Raw genomic sequence first — 19,203 nt, 5'->3', positions numbered from 1 at the left:
ACAGTTTTCAGGTAGAAAAAAAACAACATTTTTTTTTGCATTCCAAGTCTTCAGTATGGACTTGAATGCAGATAGCAGAAACAAGAGAATAAAAACAGGAAATGGCACTCAAATTTGGCACAAGATACAAAAAGAAATAAACATTACATCTGAACTTTAAGTGCGACCAACACTCACAATGAGCTACTGTGTTTTTGTGACGATGCACAGCTTATGCAGTAAATGTTTAGAGGTTCAGGTGTATCAGAATGTATATTCCTCTTTACAGGTAGTGAGCCAGAGAATGGCAAGGAAGCTTTTAAAACTGTTGTCATATATATATATATATATATATCATCTCCATAAACCTGAGAATCTATAAAGTATACAATATTATTGTTAAAGATATCGCCTTCCTGAAGAAGAAAACAAAAACAGAATCCTGTGTGGTGCACAACACTGTACGAGTGACTGTACGAGAAACAAAAAAAACTTTTCTTACTGGACTGGAAAGACATTAACACGTGAACACAGAACAGAACCATGGTCATGCACATTTCAACAAGACTGAGTATCAAAATTATTTCTATACAGAGATAATACGTAACAGTTTGTAACCCCTCAAAGCAAGTAGATAACAATCTGAAACAATCAACAATTGTACAAAAACAAAAGTACATGCTTTTTGTCCTTTGTGCTTGTTTGTGTGCTTAAGTAAAGACATATCCAGGAATCAAGGTGCTCACCTCTGAAGCATCGTTTAGGCAGTCGCATCTACAGGAAGTTGCACTAAACTGGAAAAGCAGCACCATTATTGTGACAACCGCCACCACCAGTGTGGTTCACATGTTGTGCTGTTGTTGAGTGGAAGTGGGGCGTCAGTTAACGGACTGGCCACTGTTCCGATCATGGGTTCGAATAACTCCAGATGGTTCGATAGAAAAGCTCAGGGAAGCAAGCAGACACAGTCCAGCCAAGACAACAAATTCGTTTTCACTCTAGAGGTCTTTTTGCTTTAAAATAAACAAATTACAACTTTTGGAAACACTTCATAAAACATTTTTTGTTTGGTTTTTAATGTCTTGCTTCTTTGTGGCGTGCCAAGACAAAACAGACACACTATCGACCTTTAAGTCTGTGGAGGACAAAGAGTGCCAAACTAAACAATCAATAAAAAAAATGCTCCATTATTTAGATGAAAAACCTTTTAAATTGCCTTAACTTAGTTATAAAAAGGGACAATTACATTATTTTATTTGAATTTCTTCTGTGTGTGTAAATTTCTCTATTCACAACAGCCAAGAAAAGACACGATCAAGACAGACTTGTGGACTTTCCAATATGTCCATAATATTGAATAATAATGTTTGCAAATATCTGTCAGAACTATGTCTCAAAATGTTTTTTATTGAATAGGTTTCTGGTGCATTGAGAGAAACTATTTTGTGTTTGTTTATGTATTAATATTTGTTTGAGTATTTCTCTGTTTGCATTGTTACCACAATAATCCAAAGACATCCCGAAGCTGTAAAGTCATAGAAAATAAACAAAGAAAAATAGACTTTAACGTCAAAGCTTTGACATTTAGGAAACAAAGAATTTTTTTTTTTAAAGACAATTTTGGACTTGTTTTTCAAATACTGCACATATTTATTTATTTCCAATTAAATTTAAATCCTTAATCAATTTGTTAAACATGTACTAAAAATAGCAGGCTCCAGCCCCCCGTGACCCTGACAGGGAAAAGCAGAAGAGAATGGATGGAATTTACTAAAAATATTTGTTTTAAATCGTGAATGTATTTCAGTGTTATTTCCGCCTTAGTGTCTACGATTTCAAGCAGCTTTCTGACTGTTCAAGTTGAGCCTGGCATTAACTAACCAAAAGACACGATGATGATCTTATGATGAACTTGAAATTACAGCTGCTCAATTTGCATAACATAATAAGATATTTATTGAGAAATGAAAAGGTTGTAGTTGAAACATAATAAATGGATAAATAAACAAATGAACAACAAGAAATAAATGGATAAATTGGCAAATATGAGAATAAATGCACGAGTAAATAAATGCTATGCCTATATTTTTGGTATATTTTAAAGAATATTAATTAACTGAGTCACTCATTTTTTTTTTTATTTAGTTCTAATCTTGGCAGTTTTGGTCTTCCATATAGGTAAAAAAAACCTTCCCCATTCCACAGTCAATAACAAATTCAAACAAGTGATACACAGGTCATATTATGGCTCAGTCACACTTGAGTGAAACTACAACTATAACCTCATTGTGACTGGGAGAAATGAATAATTGCCCAGGAGCTGCACTGAATTTTTCACATTCGCCAACCAATTGCAAGCATTTGTGGTGACCCACTGGGGAGATCGAGAGTGCAACGCCCCTACGTCTGTGCAACCAGTCCCAATTGTAACTGCCGAGGTCGCCTGCCGGGAGAAAACCTGTTTTTAAACAGTCGTTGTCCAATTCAAGACTGACTGCCAGACAAACAGAAAAAGGTTTGCAAATTATTGTCCGTTTAGAAATGCAGACAAATTACCAACATGTTGCAATCTGAGCCAGTTTGTTTTGTTTTCAACAGAGAACTCAAAACAACTGGCTTTCAATTGACTGCATTTTGTTAAATTCCTGTGTAATTTTCAGTAAAAATTGCTGTCCTGCAGCAATTACGTCACCATTTCTGAATTTGTATTTCAGATCTTTGAGGTTCTGGCTGGACTCTTAATCTAAGCAGTGATGTCCTGTGTCTGTAGATAGCAACAGATTTGCAGTTTTCACTGATTTATCTTAGCTGATTGCTTTATTATCACAAACGCATTGCATTTAATTTCCAACTTGACCATATTCAGTGACAGACTGATAGAAGACTGACTCCATCTTGTTGCTGGTTCGTCAATATCTTTGTTCTTGGCACACCACAGTGGCTTTGAAGACAGCGACTGACTGTGAGTGGTTGCAGGCTTGGTCTGCACCTTTTGAAGGAACCATTTCAAAAGCAAGTTCATTGCACACGGTTGCAATAATTGTGGTCACACTGCGACCTCCAACCAATGTTTTCCCCAGTGTGACTGTAGCGTTACAGCTTCATTCAAAGTGATATGAAAAACTGAAGCGTTTTGATAAAAAGTACATCCAATTAGCTTCTGTGACCTCTTCATCTCTCACGACATGTATCGAAACAAACCCTGGAGGACATCAGTAATTATAGGTTTGACGTTGCTAAAAATGAAGCTAAGATATTTGGAATAGCAGGATTTCTGTATATAAGGTTAATTTTCTACTTAAAAATACAGATATATATTTTTTTAGGACAAAACATTTTGTTTTTTAAACTCACATCTCCCATTTTTTCAGATTTCCTTCTCCACACAAAGACTTTTACACATCCACAGAACAAACCCATACACTAATACGCTGGTATATTTCTCTTTAGTTTTTTTGGTGCCTTCGGAGCAAAGAGCTCCCATTTCTACATTTGGACTATCATAACCCTGTGGCTCCATTTCTCTTTTATACAAAATATATAATAGAAATGTTTAAACCCATCACCGACAATCCACAATCTCTATACCTACAGTAGGCTCTGTGTTAAATTTAAAAAAAGGTTCTTTCAAACAATCATTTATCACGTAATGTTTAGAACACACGTTGATACAAATAAAGAGGAAAACATCACTGAGGAATCAGAAGAGCACCGACGTGTTAAAAAAAGGGACATGGTGTAGAAATCGATGTTTTTGTTGTCTAACATGGGGGCGGGGCAGTATAACTGGCCAAAAAAAAACAGTTTCCTGCTACAGCGATACCAGGTGTTTCTTATAACTGCTACCTCTGTTCTTGCCGGTCATGTGTGTTCATAGTAGTTATAGGCACATGTCAGTGTGTGGCACTCTTTAATTGGATCCATTTTACAACTCATCTTTGATCCTCTTGTCGTTTCTTCCATTGCTGCATGCAGCTGCCAGCTCCTTCTTCCCGCTGGCGCTGCTTGGTACGACCTCCTTAAACCACTCCCAAGAGGCTCAATGTGTGACCTTCGCACAGTTACATCCACCCCACGCCCTCATGCCCCCTCTCTTCCCTCCCTCCCCGTACGTTATGGATTCTGTAGTAGGCCCTCCCACTGGATTGGCTGCGAGAAGACCTCTCTCTCCAGCCACATCTCGTAGCTGTAGTGGAAGTCCTCCGGCAGCTCTACGCGCTGGCCCAGCACGCTCTGCAGGCAGTTGTCCACGGGCGCGAAATCTCCGTTCCTGTTCCTTTCGTAGCGGCGGCTGTTGAACTTCTCGATGCTCTCCCGCAGGGCACACTCCTCTGCCTGGAAGTCCCACGGCCGTGCGTCGATATCTGCGATTTTTACACAATTTGAATTTAAGTGCCTGCTTCTTCTTTCTATCTCCTACTCTTTCCCGCTCTCTCTGTCACGCTCACAGTGACAGCTTGCTTGCTCTCCCAGCCGGGATGGAGACCCTGAAAAGTCCCCCCACCCCACTGCCACCCCCATCCGTGTTGCCATAGCAACACAAACCAGACAGTTTGCCATTGGCTGCTGGACAACTGTACTACACACATATATGACAGTATAGGAATCATGCAACCAGCTGCACAAACACCCACATACATGCAGTAACTACCCTGAACGTTCCTGTTTTCACAGCCCCGGGTACACGTGTTCATTATGCTGCAGTCTCCTCTCTGTTCATCAGCTCTGAGTGAGGAGCACTGCTGGGGCCAATTAGCTCTGTGACTGCTTCGTTTAGGAAGATCTAAAAGGCTAAACTGAATGTATTCTGAGCAATGCTGCAGGATGTTCCTAATTTAATCTGTGACTCCAGCCTATCAGACTACAATTTACTAAGCTCCACTCGACAGTTTTTGACTAACATAATAAGTACCCTGTGTCATCATCATAAAGCATACAATAAAACTGTCACAGCTGTTCCCATTAAAACGCTGTTAGAAAATTCTATTTTGCATTTTTAAATCGGATTTTAAATTTGCCTGCCTCTCGCCCTATGACAGCTGGGATAGGCTCCAGCGCCCCCCGCGACCCTGAAAAGGATAAGCGGAAGCGAATGGATGGATGGATTTTTAATTTGTATTATTTATATTTTTACTACATTATCTTTTCTTTTAGCTAATGTACTTTGTCACTGTGAACTAAGAGTCAGACACTGGCTTATCATAGACATATTAATGCATACTGACATTTTTTTAAAGCACACTGCAGAAAATCTGAATTTGGAAGTGCTGTTATAACAGCGTTTGTCCAGCAGAGGTTGCTCTATGTGTTCAGCACTGCAGCACAGGTAGCAGAGAGTCATCAAAGCTGAATGGTGCAGAACAAATGCCTTCTTCACTTAAGTTACAGTAACTTTATGGTTTAGATATACTGTATGTGTATTATACATAAAGAATATGCGTTGCTATATTTATTAAAGGATTTTTTTTGTATCTGTCCCCAAAATCACATATCAGTTGCTCCAAATTGGATAAAAATTGGCTAAAGAAAAATTCCTAGACAAAGTGTTAAAAGGAGTAAAAATGAAATAAAACCCAGAGAGCACACGAGTCACAAAACATAAACTGGTCTTTAGTAAATCAAACTGAACTGTGCAAACAGATGGCTGTTCCCCAGTACACAAGGATATATTCTCTTCCCATGAGACGTGTTTTTTGACCTTTCGTCCACACATAAACAATGTTTTAGGTCAGTGAAAACGGAGCTTCCGTGCACAGTGTTATTTGTAGCTTCTGATTGGCCAGTATTTTCAGATTTTTGGGGGTTTTCGTGATATTTTTCAAAATGTAAGCAGAAAATCCCTGTTTCAACAAATCCCAGCATACTACTTCTGCCAGCTGCTATTTACCGTTTCCATAGGCCCAGTCATCATTGAGCCTGTGCCGGACCTTCTGGTAGATAGCCGACATGGTCTTCATGTTGCTCTTCCTCCACTGGCGGCCCAGGTACTTGGTCTGAATCTTGAGCAGTTTGAGAACATAGAGCTGCATCATGGCCTGCTTCACCTTCAAAGCCCTCTTCAAGATGGGGGCAGACTTGAAAACAACCAGCATCTGAAAGAAAGATTAAATATAATGAAGCAAATTGAAGGAATCTTACAAACTAAATGTCCCTTTAACAGGATGCACACTAGTAAGGAGGCAAATATCACTTTGCATTCAATATAAAGATATTGAATTCAGGTGGGTGTTCCAACCTAAGGCTTCCTTATGAGACGCAGACTAATGCAGATTTACACACCATGGTCCTCGAGTGTTTCCACTTGGTCAGCTTGTTCAGGATTCTCAGCAGATTAATGCAGGAAAACAGATTCCTCCAGCAGAACTGACTGCTGTCTCCGGCTTCCTGAAAACACACGTGGAGACACCGAGATCATCATTAAACAGCGAGCGCTACGTTCTTAGCTGACTATTACTCATTGAGGCTCAATCAGTGTGACTCACCAGGCTCTCAGCTGTAAGCTCAGGCATCTCATGGACCACACAATGGGGAAAGTCCAGCACACATATACTATAGTGTGAAAACACAGAAACAAACAACGAGAGACAAAAACTGATAACTCTGCAGATCAACCTGTCACCTGTAACTTAATGTGAATCTGTATGAACCTCTTTTAGGTTATTACACAAACAGATGCTTGTGCGACTGATCGTCGGAGGTTGAATATGGTGACGTAAATGGCGCTGTAAGTCGAAAGGATGAGAGAAAAGGATCCTACCTGTTTTTGGCACTGATGTAAGACATGATGTTCTGGTTAAAGAACTTGAGGATGAGTGGGATACAGTTGGCAAACACCAAGTGCTGGGAGACAATCTCAAACTGCAGGGAAAAAAAGAGGAGGCGGCAGTGAGGAACAGTCTGGAGAAGAGCCATGGCTGAAAATGCAACGGTTACATTTAGTGATATGTATTGAAAGAAAGGAAAGCCAATCAATCAGTCAATAATAGTAAAAATAATGCAACACATTTCAGACTTTTCATTGGGGGGTGTGGGGAAAAAACAACCCAATATTACTGCTGAGTGTGGAAAAGATCAGGAGCCAAGTGGGGTCATTTCTCATGCTGAAGCTACAGTATTCATCTCAATGCCGAGTTTGTGTGGGTCTCAAACAATCCGCAACCGATTTGGCTTCCCACTGGAGCCGCTTTCCCCTTCAAAATTGTGTCAGCATGTAATCTCCTTTAGTTGCAACAGAGGGCGCTATCATTCTAAGTTTACAGAGCAGCTTTTCAACTATGTAGATATCCCTTACTAGCATCAGAAAAATTCATAATCACTGAAGCAACAAAAAACTGAGATACTAAGCACCAGAAATGAGGATGAATCATTTTTCAGTGAGTTTTACGTCCTCACTGAGATGAACTCCAATTACGAGTCTGTGTGGCTGAGTCAGGGGTTTGCGAGTTGTGAGTGAAGATAAAGCTACAAACGTGTGAGGGGGGAGGAGGATGAAATGGAGAAAGCGATGGCACACTTGACTGATTAATCAGGCGCAGGACTGGGGAGGTTACAGTGGGGGAGGTGTATGGATTTTATCAGGGAAGAGAGGTGACATGTAAGAGGAGGAAAAGTAAGTTAAGGTGTATGTAGGAGGGCACAGTGAAGGTGTCTGTGTGTGTGTGTGTAACCTGATAGATATGGTTGAGTTTGAAGTGCTTGAGGAGCAGGAGCAGCAGAGCAGAGATGGCCTTGACGATGATTTCCTTGTGCCGGTTAACATCGATTCCCAGCTTCATGCTCTGCAGGACGGTGATACTAAAAGAAACACACGCTGTAACTGTAAGGCCTTTGGGTCTTTAACAGTATAATCACTTCTCTGACAAAGTGACAGGCACAGAAGGAGACCGAATAAGATTTATTTTGGGCTTTTTAAAAAACTTTTTTTTTTAGCCAGGACAGAACTGGAAGACACGCAGGAAACAAACTGGGGCAGACTTGAACCCAGGCACCCTGTATGGCCTTCTGATGGTTCTGCTGCCAGCTCAGGCAGGTGAGCGAGTGCGTAGTTTCAAAACACGCTCACAAAAAAGAAAGAAAGAAATGGATTTCAGCCATGAAAATATCAGACATCTTTCTTTTTTCTGAGTGGGTGTTTTTGCATCAGGAAAACTGTCTCTCCTTTCATTGGCGTGTCAGCGAATCTAAAACAGAGCCATCCTACAGACCACGAACAACCCACAAGTAGTGCATTTCCACCAGTGCTAACAGCCAAGAAAATCCATAAGAAAAGCAGGCTGTTTTTTTTCTTGCCAAGCAATTAGACAAAAATAAAAATAAATCGTACATAAACAGCAGTGCAAAGATGCTCCCGAGAGAATTTCTTTCTTTTTATTCCACACTGCATCTTTTTTTAATTATCGCTGAGCATTATTAGCAAAAGTGTGTTTACTCTTCAAAACTGTCTCATCTAAATATGGCTCTAGATATTTACAGCATCATGACAAAATAAAGAAAAAAAAAAAAACAGCAGCACGGGTAGGGGAAAGAAAAGAAAGACAGTCAAGGATCCCAGCAGTCTTTCTGCAGTACTTACGGCATCTCCTCAGGCAGCACATCAGCCAGGATGTTGATGGAGTCCGTTTTGGCTTTGGAGGTCGGAGCTGCAGCGAGCAGTAGCTTCAGGAGGGCAATCTGATGCAAAAAAGAACACAAAAATAGAGGAATAATAACAGGCTAATCATTCAAGTTTCTACAGTACCCTCTTAAAAATCTTGTAAGCTTTTTTGTCCTCCACAAAACACATTTCATATGAGATAATGTGCAATAATTTAATGCTAGCTAAAAAAAAAGAAGCACGAAGTGCTATCAGAAATATGATTGAAACCAGTACAGAGACAGTTGCTAACCACTGAGACTCTGTGTTAGACTATTAAAGATTTAATGAGCTGGTTTTATTAAACAAAGGTCAATAACTCCGGTGAGAATTTAATCATTAATCACTCACCACATACTGTGACAGGTTGGGAAGCATTCCCAGGTACAGCATCTCTGCTGCTGTGTCCTCCACTTCCTCTTCACCCTGGGAGATAACACGTGCATACAGTGGAAAGTCAACACTGAGTGCTCAATAGGGCAACATTCGAATCTTTCTTCCAAATTTAAGTTCAAACACCTGAACAAAGGCAGATATAAGCTCAACACTGACAGAATTGGGGAAATTAGAGCCAATCACATGATGTGATCACAGCCAATTGATCGAGTTAATGTTGCTGAACCAGACCTATATTCACGTTCATGCTCAAGTTTGACATCAGCCACTGTATTTCACACAGTTTTAATGTTACCGCGCTGACAACATCTGTCCAAAGGCAAAACAATGTCTTTGTATTGGTAAGAATTAACAGATCTCTGGATCACATGATTCCTTCTTGCAGCCAGTGTGGTCCTACTGGCTTCACCTGCCCTGGAGATGCTCCAAAAAACTGCAATGCTGTGGACTTGTGGCTGATTTAAACTTCTGCAGTGAATCTTTGTAGAGACCACGACATAACCTACATAAGCATTGAGCATGGGGTTAAATACTTTGCAGTTATGTGAATTAGATCTATGCAGTATCACGCATATATATATTTCCGGTATATATAGATATATTTTTCATTTATGTTCACCTGCTGTCACAAGCTGTGGGTAGTGACTGACGGGATAAGGTCATGGACACTAGCAGCATGAATCACATTCACAGGTGTTTGTTATCACCCGCAGAGTTTGGGTGAGGACCTCAGACATTTAGGATGCAACCTTCTGCTGGGAAGCCTGGGGTCCTATGATTCATGTACTGTATATGTCAAGTAAATGCCCGCGGCAGTCACTGGAACACGTCGGATACACGGAGGCTCCAACAACACTGGAGCAGAGATGTTGCCGTGGCACCAGCACGGTATCAGGCAGGTGGTTTACGGCTGTAGCTGATCAGTGGACAGAGATCTGAAGGACCGCTTATGCCAACTGTGCAAGATGCAGTTCTAAACCTTAAATATGTATAGCTGGCAAAGAGTTTGGCTTGATGGGAATGGTACTTTCTTCATTTTTAATGTATTTGTGAGGTTACTGTGTCTGGTGCATAAGCCTAATAAGTCTTAAATCAGGCGTGCTTGGAGAAATCATTACAGTTGTGCCTGCTCCCTGTAATACACTCTATATTATACACAAGCCTGGTAGGATTGCTGACCAGAGTCAGTGGACACTGCTGCAGCTCCTCTTCCCTTTTGATCTGCACTTCAGCAATGGACATGTACTTATGCTGGAGAAAAAAACAAAAACATATGAGAATAATTGTTAATTAGCATCGTCGGCTGACACCCAGAGCTGTGTGATTAAGCATATCAGTCTGTTCTATGAAGACGTTATGGATTTTTCAGTGGGAGGCCAATTTCAAGAGGATTCAACAGTGTGGGAGTATTGATTAACGGAGACTATATCCACAAGGAAGTGGATAAGGGCATCTAGAAATGTGAATTTGTGTAAGAATGACTTACTAAGTCAAAAACATAGAAAATAATCCCACAGTAATTCCCACACTCACCTGTTTAAGAGTCTTGACACTCTCATGGATGGGTCTGGGTAAGCCCACCAGGGTTTCTGTGTCACTGTAAAGTAACGAACAGCACTCGAATGAAGAAGTCGGCAAAAACTGAATGAATACAGATATTTAACAGTCTTAGATGAAGCACCTACTTCCCCAGAGTAAAACCGATGAACTTGTTCCTACTCGTCTCGAGGAAGTGCTCGATGTCTTTCTCCCTGAAGACACAGGAGCAGACTTAAGCGAGATTTAAGCCACAAATATGTGCGCACACACCCACATAAACGCACACAACACAAGGTCACAGCGTACTGCATCAGCTCCCTCTCAAATCTCATCGGGCACACGGTGTGCTGCTGCTGTTCTCTGTGAGAAGGGTTAAGAACCTCCTACTGATCAGAGTCTAATCACCATTGTGTGATGCAGCGCTCTGACCAAAGAAAAAACACACAGTAACGAGAGCGCCCAGTGACACGGCTCAGTTAAAGAAAAGGCTTTAACTGATGCACTGCTATAACGTGTTTGTCTTCTCTGAGATGTATTATTCAACAGCAGCCCCCTGCAGAGACACCCAGGCTTGTGTCTGAAATACACAGATGGAGAGCATATTGTTGGACGTTGGCGAGGAGAGAAATCTGGAGGAGGTTGTGTTTAAGATCTACTTTTAACTTCTCGAAACCAGGGTGGGAAACAGACACCACCTTCCCGTCATGTCCCAGCTGAAGTTTCCTGTACCCCAGTGGTCACCGTGGTAACAAACCAACCAATCCTTTGGAACCTTTGTAGAATAAAACGTCATATCATGAACAACTTTCTGACTTTTAGGAATACAGATTGCAACAACATTTTTTTTATTAACCTGACTTTAGGGGCCCAAGGAAGACCTTTGGGGAAGTTGACCCTCTCTGTCGGTGGTCTTAGAGGAGGTGGCGGTGGTGGCGGTTGGATGATGACGTCGCGGTCCAGAGGGTCTACCTCACCCTCAATACCACTGTCCGTGTCCTCAGGGTCCTCCTCTTCGTCCCGGGCGTCGTCGTTCTTAAAGGGGTCTCGCTCGTTGTACGTGTCCAAGCTGTCCTGCTTGACCAGGGGCTGGGAGACAGAGGGGAGAGGAGGGGAAGGAGGTCAGATATGCACCTACTGTGCAACCAAGGAGTTAGCAGCTCGTCCAAATTTTTAAGACATAATAAATTCCAGTTTTCACTGCAAAACCAAGAAGTGATTGAAAATCCACCATATAAACTTTACCTGTGAGTTTATCAGCTTTAAGCACCTTTTTCTCTGCAAATGTATATAAAATCATGCAAAAGGAATTAAGGTGCTTCTATCTAGACTGCAGGAAGCAGTGCACCAGATACCATTTTTACTCCATAAGACGATGTGTTTTAATTAAAGTGCCAAAAAATTCACACGCATACTAAAAACTACACACTTTCAGCTCAAGCGTTCCATATGTGGTTAGTAGTTGGACCGATAGTATATAATTTATAGCAATGCAGTCTCAGTGTGAGGACTCTTCAGGGACAGCTGAAGCAAACCTGCTGCAGGAGGAGTATTAAAGAAAGCTGCTGACGGAGGTATTTGTGAGGCACCACATACTGGTCACACTGAAAACACACAGCCTTCAAAAAGTGTGTAAGTGTACCTCAATGGGAAATACATCTTCTCCTCTGCTAAAGGATAGCAGAGGAGAAGATTGACTCCACTATTATGCATCATATCACCTTAGCACAGAGGCTAATTACGACCCAAGTGAAGCTGAAGTCAATACATGTTGAGATTTACATGTCACAGTTACAATAATGAGAATGACAAATGTGCACAGCTTCTTAACAGCAAAACAAACCGCAATATATCTGCACACACCCACACAGACCTGTGAAGTGGTCTAATTACACAGGAATGAATACACCTGTGTGGGTGGATGTGTATGTGTGTGACTTAAATATGAAGCTGTATACAGGAGGCTAGCTTTAGGGATCTCCACCTCTATTGCTCACTTAATATCAAATTTCATTATTTTGAGGCAGTGATAGCCTTCCTCTTAACCTTTAAATAGAAAGAGGCAGCTTCCCCTTGAAGCTAAACGAAAGTAATTGACATCATTCCATATTAAATGTAGTGTTATAGCATCTGCAAACACCTTTAAAGCTCACTAATTAACACACATTAGAAGCAGTAATAGCAGTCTTTTTGACGTTTGGAGGGAACTATGTTTGTTTTATCAAAATACTATCAAATACTGATACTATACTAATACGCAAAGCTAAGCTAACTGTTTCTTTGGGCTTTTTGGTCATTGATATTTAAGCTGTCAACCAGCACCCCTAAAGCAAATTATTGAGGTTTAGAGCTAAGGTATGTTTAATAATAATAAAAAGTTTATAAAAAACCTTATAGGAGGATATTTATTTGTTTTTTAACATTAGCTTAGAGTTGGGTTAGCTGTTTAATTGCACGTCATGCTACACCAGACCTGGAGGCATTCGGCCCTTTGCATTATTATTTACTTCTGAATCCTATTTTTCCTTTAACCTCACTGAGGCCGGTCAGGCACAGGCAGTTTGTCCCATTTTAGCCACCAAACACTCTTTGATAAAGTCCCCTGCTACATGAAGTCCAGTTGCCTTCACCTCAAGTGCGTGAGACTGAAATAAGCTGGATGGCTGGAAACCTACATAGACACATGTTTATTACGCTTTAAGTCTTTATGCTAAGCTAACAGATATTCCGCATAAAAAACTGAAGCAACAGATTTCTTGAAATGTTCTTTTAACTCTCTTAGGTTACTGTGTCCTGTCAAAAACCTGTGAAACAAATGTGATATATTGAAGAAAGACTTCCACAACACCACAAGCAGCATGTCTGATTAAACTTACCACACACCACACATCTGCACTGAAGAAACGGGTAAAAACGCAAGCGGCAGTCTCAAAAAGACAGTGTTCATATTGAACTCTTAAGTGCCAAACACACACACACACACACACACACACACACACACACACACACACACACACACACACACACACACACACACACACACAAAGCATCTTTGTTTTCTACTTCTACAATGAATGATTGTGGTAAGAGTGCAAGCATCAGGCATGAGTCAGCGTTCGGGGCATTAGTTGAGCTACTGGAGTTGATGTACAGTATTGGTGTATCAGTGGTAGCGCTAATGCTAAGTGAGCACTAATAGTGAGTGTATGGTGGGAGCGAGGGAGTGGGAAGAGGGAGAGGAGAAGGTGAGACTGTGTCGTGAGCCATTCTCTATGGAAAAGCCATTCTCTGCTATGTGGGAGGTAAAGCTAGTGGTTTTTTCTACCAGGGTTAGGGGGCAACTGCTTTTAATGCCATCCATTTATGAGAGAGGTCAACTGAAACCTACAATACAGCACCTGCAGAAGTAAAACTACAGTAGCGGTGATCTCAATTCACCTCCTCAATGAATGCATTTTAAGGACATTGACCCCTAGTCCACACTCTACGGTGCAAGGTGATTTTTGAGACCAAACCCAGTAGCAATGTGATGAAAACTACAAGGGAGATGCTCCTACTGTTGATGTCTGAAGTGAGCTTTCTTTATGGGACTGCTCCAGCGTCAGTGATTACAGCCAGCAAGTCAGCCCTGTCCCTCAAACCCTGCCGCCCCAGGAGGAAGAGGAGGAAGAAAGAGTAACGAAAAGAGGGGAAAATAGTGGAATATGAGCACAAATAAAAAAGGGGAGAAGACAAAATGGAAAAGCAAAGCAGGGGAAGGGAATGAGGGACACTTGGAGGATTAAAACAGAAGCATGCAAAAATGATTAAAATAACAGGAGACTTAAAGGAAAGCAAAAGAAATACACACATGTGCATGAAGCTGGAAACAATTAAATGGAGTATTAGAAATTAGGCAGAATGTAAGGCTGCACCAAAACCATCTATAACATCAGAATTTTGCCAATCCATTATCTATTCAAACACTAAAGAGTTTGCCCAGTGGATAACTTCAAACTCCAATTTAAATCAGGTAAATTATCTGACAAGTGCAGTGCATCCGGTCGGGACTGGATGAGTTTTAAATGGCAACAGTTAGGACACGTAGAGGAGAAAAGTAAACGCAGGTAGAAGGAGAAAAAGGAAGCCAAAGTGGCAGAGAGAGGAGATTTTGCATGGGGCGGGTTGCAGGGATGTGGGAGAGGAGTGCAAAAAGTCTAGCTCAGTGCAGAAAGAAAATGCAGGAGAATAAGAGGGAACTTGTGGGTAAAGACCTGCTTCTTGGGAAAAGGACTGTCTCCTTCCAAGCTATCAACAAAGGCACTCTGTGGGGACACAAGGAAGGAAGAGGGGCAATTAAAGAGGAAGCCTGTCCAGTCAAACTTTGTAGTATTAAAAAAAATAGAGAGGCTGGGATTCTCAAAGCTGTCCGAGCACCAAGATCATCTGTGGTCACTGACTTACAGCAGGGAACTGATGATGTTGGAACTTTTGGAAAAAGGTGACCCAGCAAAGAGTTAGAGAGTGAGAGTCTACTAGGGTAGATAGATGAAACTGATCAACATTACATTAGTTTGTATTAATAACAGCATGCCAGCAATATACACTAAAGTGACACTGTCACCTAAACGTTGTCTAAATGGATTTAGCTTCAGTGTGAGATCCGTGTGTGCTTGAGGGCTAGTACCCTGCGGCTGCGGCGGCCTCTCTTCTGCTGCTGTTGCTGTTCGATGAGCTCCATGGCGGAGGCCGGGGGCGAGGCCGCTCTCATGGCCCTGACCACCTTGATGCTGTCCTCTGGCAGTGGGGGCAGGTTGAGACGCTCCCGGTGTCGCACCTTCATCTCCTGGAGCTCCTCAAAACCTCCCAAAGTAAACTGAAAGACAGAAAAGACCCAGGTAAACAATGATTCATTTGTTATAAAACATTAGCAACTAAGTTTAAGTAATGTCTATTAACAGCGGAATTAATTTTGTAAACAATAATGTGTATGTGTTAGTCCCCATAGGGAAATAACTCTTCTGCATTTAACCCATTCACCCAGTGGGCAGCCACCAGTACAGCGCCCAGGGAGCAGTGTGCAGGGACGGTACCTTGCTCAGGGTAGCCGTTCAGTGGATTCGAACCCCCGACCTTCCCATCATGGGGCAATATTAGCCTGTTTGACTTCCCCCCCAATCAACCAATCACATGGCAGCAACTCAGTGTATTTAGTCATGTAGACGTGGTCATCACGACCTGCTGGAGTTCAAACTGAGCACCAGAATGGTGAGGAAAGACAATCCAAGTGGCTCAACCTGGCATGGTGTTAGTGTCAGATGGGCTGTGTATATTTCAGATTTTCCACATCATAGCCATCTGACAATGGTATTAAAAAAAAGGAAACTATCCAATGATTGGCAGTTCTCTGGGAGAAAATGCCTTGATGACGCCAGGGTCAGAATCTGGTGTAAACAACATAAAAGCATGAATCCATCCTGCCTTGTATCAACCGTTCTGGCTGCTGCTGGTGTAATACTGTGGACACTTTCTTGGCACACTTTGGGCCCCGCAGTGGCAATTTTGTATCATTTAAACGTCACAGCCTACAAGACAGTACTGTTTTTGACCTTGTCATGCCTTTATGGCCACAGTGTACCCATCCTCTGACTGCTGCTTCCAGCAGCATAAAACCAGATGTCAATGCAACAGAGTAGCAAATTTACAGCGACTGTGCGATGCCATCATGTCAATATGGACCAAAATCTCTGGGGAATATTTCCAGCACCTTGTTGAATCTATGCCACCAACTATTAACACAGCTAAGAAAGCAAAATAAGGCCCAACCAGGTACCAGCAAGGTCTAAATAATGAAGTGGGCGCTGAGTGTTTGTGAAACTTGTTTTATTTAAAAAAAAAAAAAAGCAAAACAAAAATGCAGACATGGACAGAAATAGATTTATTTGCATTACATGCAACAACCATGACTGTAACACACTGACCAGTATTGTTTTCCACAGCAGCAGTAGTACTTTCTTCATGGGGAAGTGTGGCGCGTTCATGCTGCAGAACTTGGTCACCATGGTGAAAAGCAGTAGAGCAAAGGGCTCTCCGTTGTAAAGAGGAGAAGCTGGAGGGGGGGGTCAAAGGCAATGTTTTTAAATGGAATAAAATGACATGCAGCATGAAAGCCAATGAAAAGATATACTCATGCAACTTCAAAATACTGAATAAACACACACGCACACACCGAGCTCATTCTTGAAGGTCTCTCTGGCTGCTATCCACTCAGGTCGGTCGTCTTCTGTTTGCACTCTAATGGTTTCCACCATCAAGTACATGATGCTCAGTAAGACTCTGCGAGAAAAAGAAACATCCAAAGAACTCATCATGGACACATTGAGGTTATGTGTGCATTTGTCTGTGTGTGGCATGCATTTAACTGCTGCCCTGACCAGATACAATGGCCCTAAATGGCCTATAAGTACAAGAATCACTGATATAACAGAGGAAATTATAAGCAAGTAGCGCTTGGTTTTGCAAATTGCTCGCGCATTTAGGAAAAAATAATCTCCGAGCTCTGGCTGGATAATGCAGCCATTCCCTCGTAATTATCTGATGCAATACAGGTGGTGTTTTGTACATTAAATGCTTTGTTCGCTCAACAAAGCTTCTCGCTCGGTTCAAAAGGACTATAATGGCTTTCGGTTCTGCGGCAGTAATTAAGGGCAAATCCACTCGTCTAGCTTGTAATTATTTGTAAGTGTTCATCTAGGGAACGCACAGACGGCGCTACTGTATGTGTGTGAATCGTATGATTTCATGTGTTTGTGTGTAAGGCCTGTTGTGTTAAAAAAAATCAATTTCATTAGGCAGAAGTAGAGTGAAAATGAATGTGAGGACAACAGTCAGCGAATACAATTACATTTTGCAGATTAGGCCAGATGGCATGAAGTTAAGCATTTTGGTTATTTTTAAACGGTATTTATTGGCCTCCTGATCTGAAGCAGACAGGAAGTTGAATCGGTTTTATGCTGCTTACCTGAGCTCTGTGCTGTCTGCAAGAGAGATGGCAGGCTTCCTCACCGCACTGCTGCACGCCTGGCTGTTGCTGCGGGAACAAACGCTACATGATTTTAGTGGATTATCTGAACGTGGCAAGCCAGTCTCTGAATACATCGCAGGTGAGACTACCTGTACCTGTATGATTAACACTTCATCATGTTTTTCCTGCTCGTCTTGCTGAAACCGCCCTGCTCTGCAGCTCTATGCAACTTGAAGATGCCTCGCAGCAGCTTATGTAACAACAAAGCAGCACTGAAGCCCAACTGAGGCTGACACCAGCAGCAACAAAGCTGGCTTGAAGGAGCCTTTGTCACGCCACGTTCCCAGTGAAGGGGTCTGTTGATCACAGGCGGCGCGCTACCTATAGTCTCTCCTCAGCAGCCTTTTATGTGTCTCTGCCTCTCTGAAGTAATTAAGAACAGAGGTGTAGTGCTATGTATCCAGTTACAATGCGCTCCCAGTATCATTACATTTGTATATGACCATGTAACTAAAGTGGCAAGTTTGCATACATTAGTCATCTTTAACTGACCACATCATCAAATGATGGACTGGATTTATGATTAGATCACAGCCATCTGTCTGTTCAGCTTCAGCTTCATCTCTGCCTGGCTGACCATCTTCATCAGCCTCTGCATATTCCTCACTTCTCTCTCTCTCTCTCTGTTTTCTCTCTGATCCCCAGGGAATGCTAGCCCCTCTCTCCCTTACTTATTCTGAATTAGACTAAGACGTGAACTTGTATTTGTGTTTACAAGGCAATTACTTTTTCACACAAGACGAGGTTGGCATTTTCACTCAATTAATGATATCATCATTTACAAAACTGCATTTTGTATTTACTAGTTTATATTTGTCTAATGTTAAAAATTGATGATCTGAAACATGTAAGAGTAAGAAATATAACAAAAAAGAAACTTTTTCACTGCACTGCAGGGGCATGTCTACAAGGGGACATGGGATGGCAGCAGCATGCTTCTATGCCAGCCCATAAAAAGCTTGTTTGAATCTCCACTTTTCTTATAATAAATCTGCGATAGGACAGAGGTTTGTACCTCAGTTTTCTATAATTGTTCTATTCTTTTTGATAATTTTGTTTTAATTAAACAGTCTGCACTCATTCTAAGTCAACCCGCCGGGGGCGCCCCAGCGAAGGGGACCCGAACGGGCATTGCAGCTGAGGCGATCCACAAGAAGGGCGAGGAGGGCGATGGAGCATCTACTCCCCCAGGAGCGCTTCGCACCCCAGCCTGGAAACATCCCTGCAGCACTGCATAAAGAACAATGTTACATTTATAACCAGGGTGTCTTACTCACTCTATCTCCATGCTAAGCAGCTCCAGCAGTGCTGTGAAGATGCCCATGTCGTACAGCAGGAAAATGTTGTGCCTGGACCAGTGGAGGACATCCACCTCTGTGTCACACTCATCAAACACTCCTGGAGAAACAAGGCGAGATGTGATGACTATTCGAAGCAAATGATGGCAGAATAGCAGTGACCGGTGTAAATAATGAAATCATTCTATTTCAGGTGCTGTGCATTCTGGCTCACTGTCACGACCTTGTTGAAGACTTAGCCATGGTTAATATTAACAGCAAGACATGTGTGTTTCCTCTAAAACCTAAATGTCTGCTGT

At 41.9% G+C, this 19,203-nt stretch overlaps 1 protein-coding gene across 4 annotated transcripts in view; it reads right to left on the bottom strand.

Moving 5' to 3' along the window:
- Positions 1-330: 330 nt before the first annotated feature.
- strip2 (striatin interacting protein 2) overlaps positions 331-19,203 on the bottom strand; it is a 30,834-nt gene continuing 11,961 nt past the window's right edge. For 3 of the 4 annotated variants that reach the window (XM_080887781.1, XM_080887783.1, XM_080887784.1), the window contains exons 5-22: positions 18,884-19,004; positions 17,544-17,612; positions 16,752-16,858; positions 16,504-16,631; positions 15,210-15,398; positions 14,797-14,847; positions 11,400-11,632; positions 10,693-10,758; positions 10,541-10,604; positions 10,187-10,258; positions 8,963-9,037; positions 8,552-8,649; positions 7,647-7,773; positions 6,737-6,837; positions 6,462-6,528; positions 6,259-6,363; positions 5,867-6,071; positions 331-4,343 (exon numbers count right to left, since the gene is read on the bottom strand). In XM_080887781.1, the coding sequence (XP_080743907.1) occupies positions 4,093-4,343; positions 5,867-6,071; positions 6,259-6,363; positions 6,462-6,528; positions 6,737-6,837; positions 7,647-7,773; positions 8,552-8,649; positions 8,963-9,037; positions 10,187-10,258; positions 10,541-10,604; positions 10,693-10,758; positions 11,400-11,632; positions 14,797-14,847; positions 15,210-15,398; positions 16,504-16,631; positions 16,752-16,858; positions 17,544-17,612; positions 18,884-19,004 (2,129 nt within the window). In that variant the 3' untranslated portion in view covers positions 331-4,092. The remainder of the gene's footprint in view (positions 4,344-5,866; positions 6,072-6,258; positions 6,364-6,461; positions 6,529-6,736; positions 6,838-7,646; positions 7,774-8,551; positions 8,650-8,962; positions 9,038-10,186; positions 10,259-10,540; positions 10,605-10,692; positions 10,759-11,399; positions 11,633-14,796; positions 14,848-15,209; positions 15,399-16,503; positions 16,632-16,751; positions 16,859-17,543; positions 17,613-18,883; positions 19,005-19,203) is intronic. The other variant, XM_080887782.1, reaches the window with a different exon arrangement.

Source organism: Rhamphochromis sp. 'chilingali' (genome assembly GCF_963969265.1).
Source record: "Rhamphochromis sp. 'chilingali' genome assembly, chromosome: 7".
NCBI lineage: Eukaryota > Metazoa > Chordata > Actinopteri > Cichliformes > Cichlidae > Rhamphochromis > Rhamphochromis sp. 'chilingali'.
This window is presented reverse-complemented; position numbering and strand designations above follow the sequence as displayed.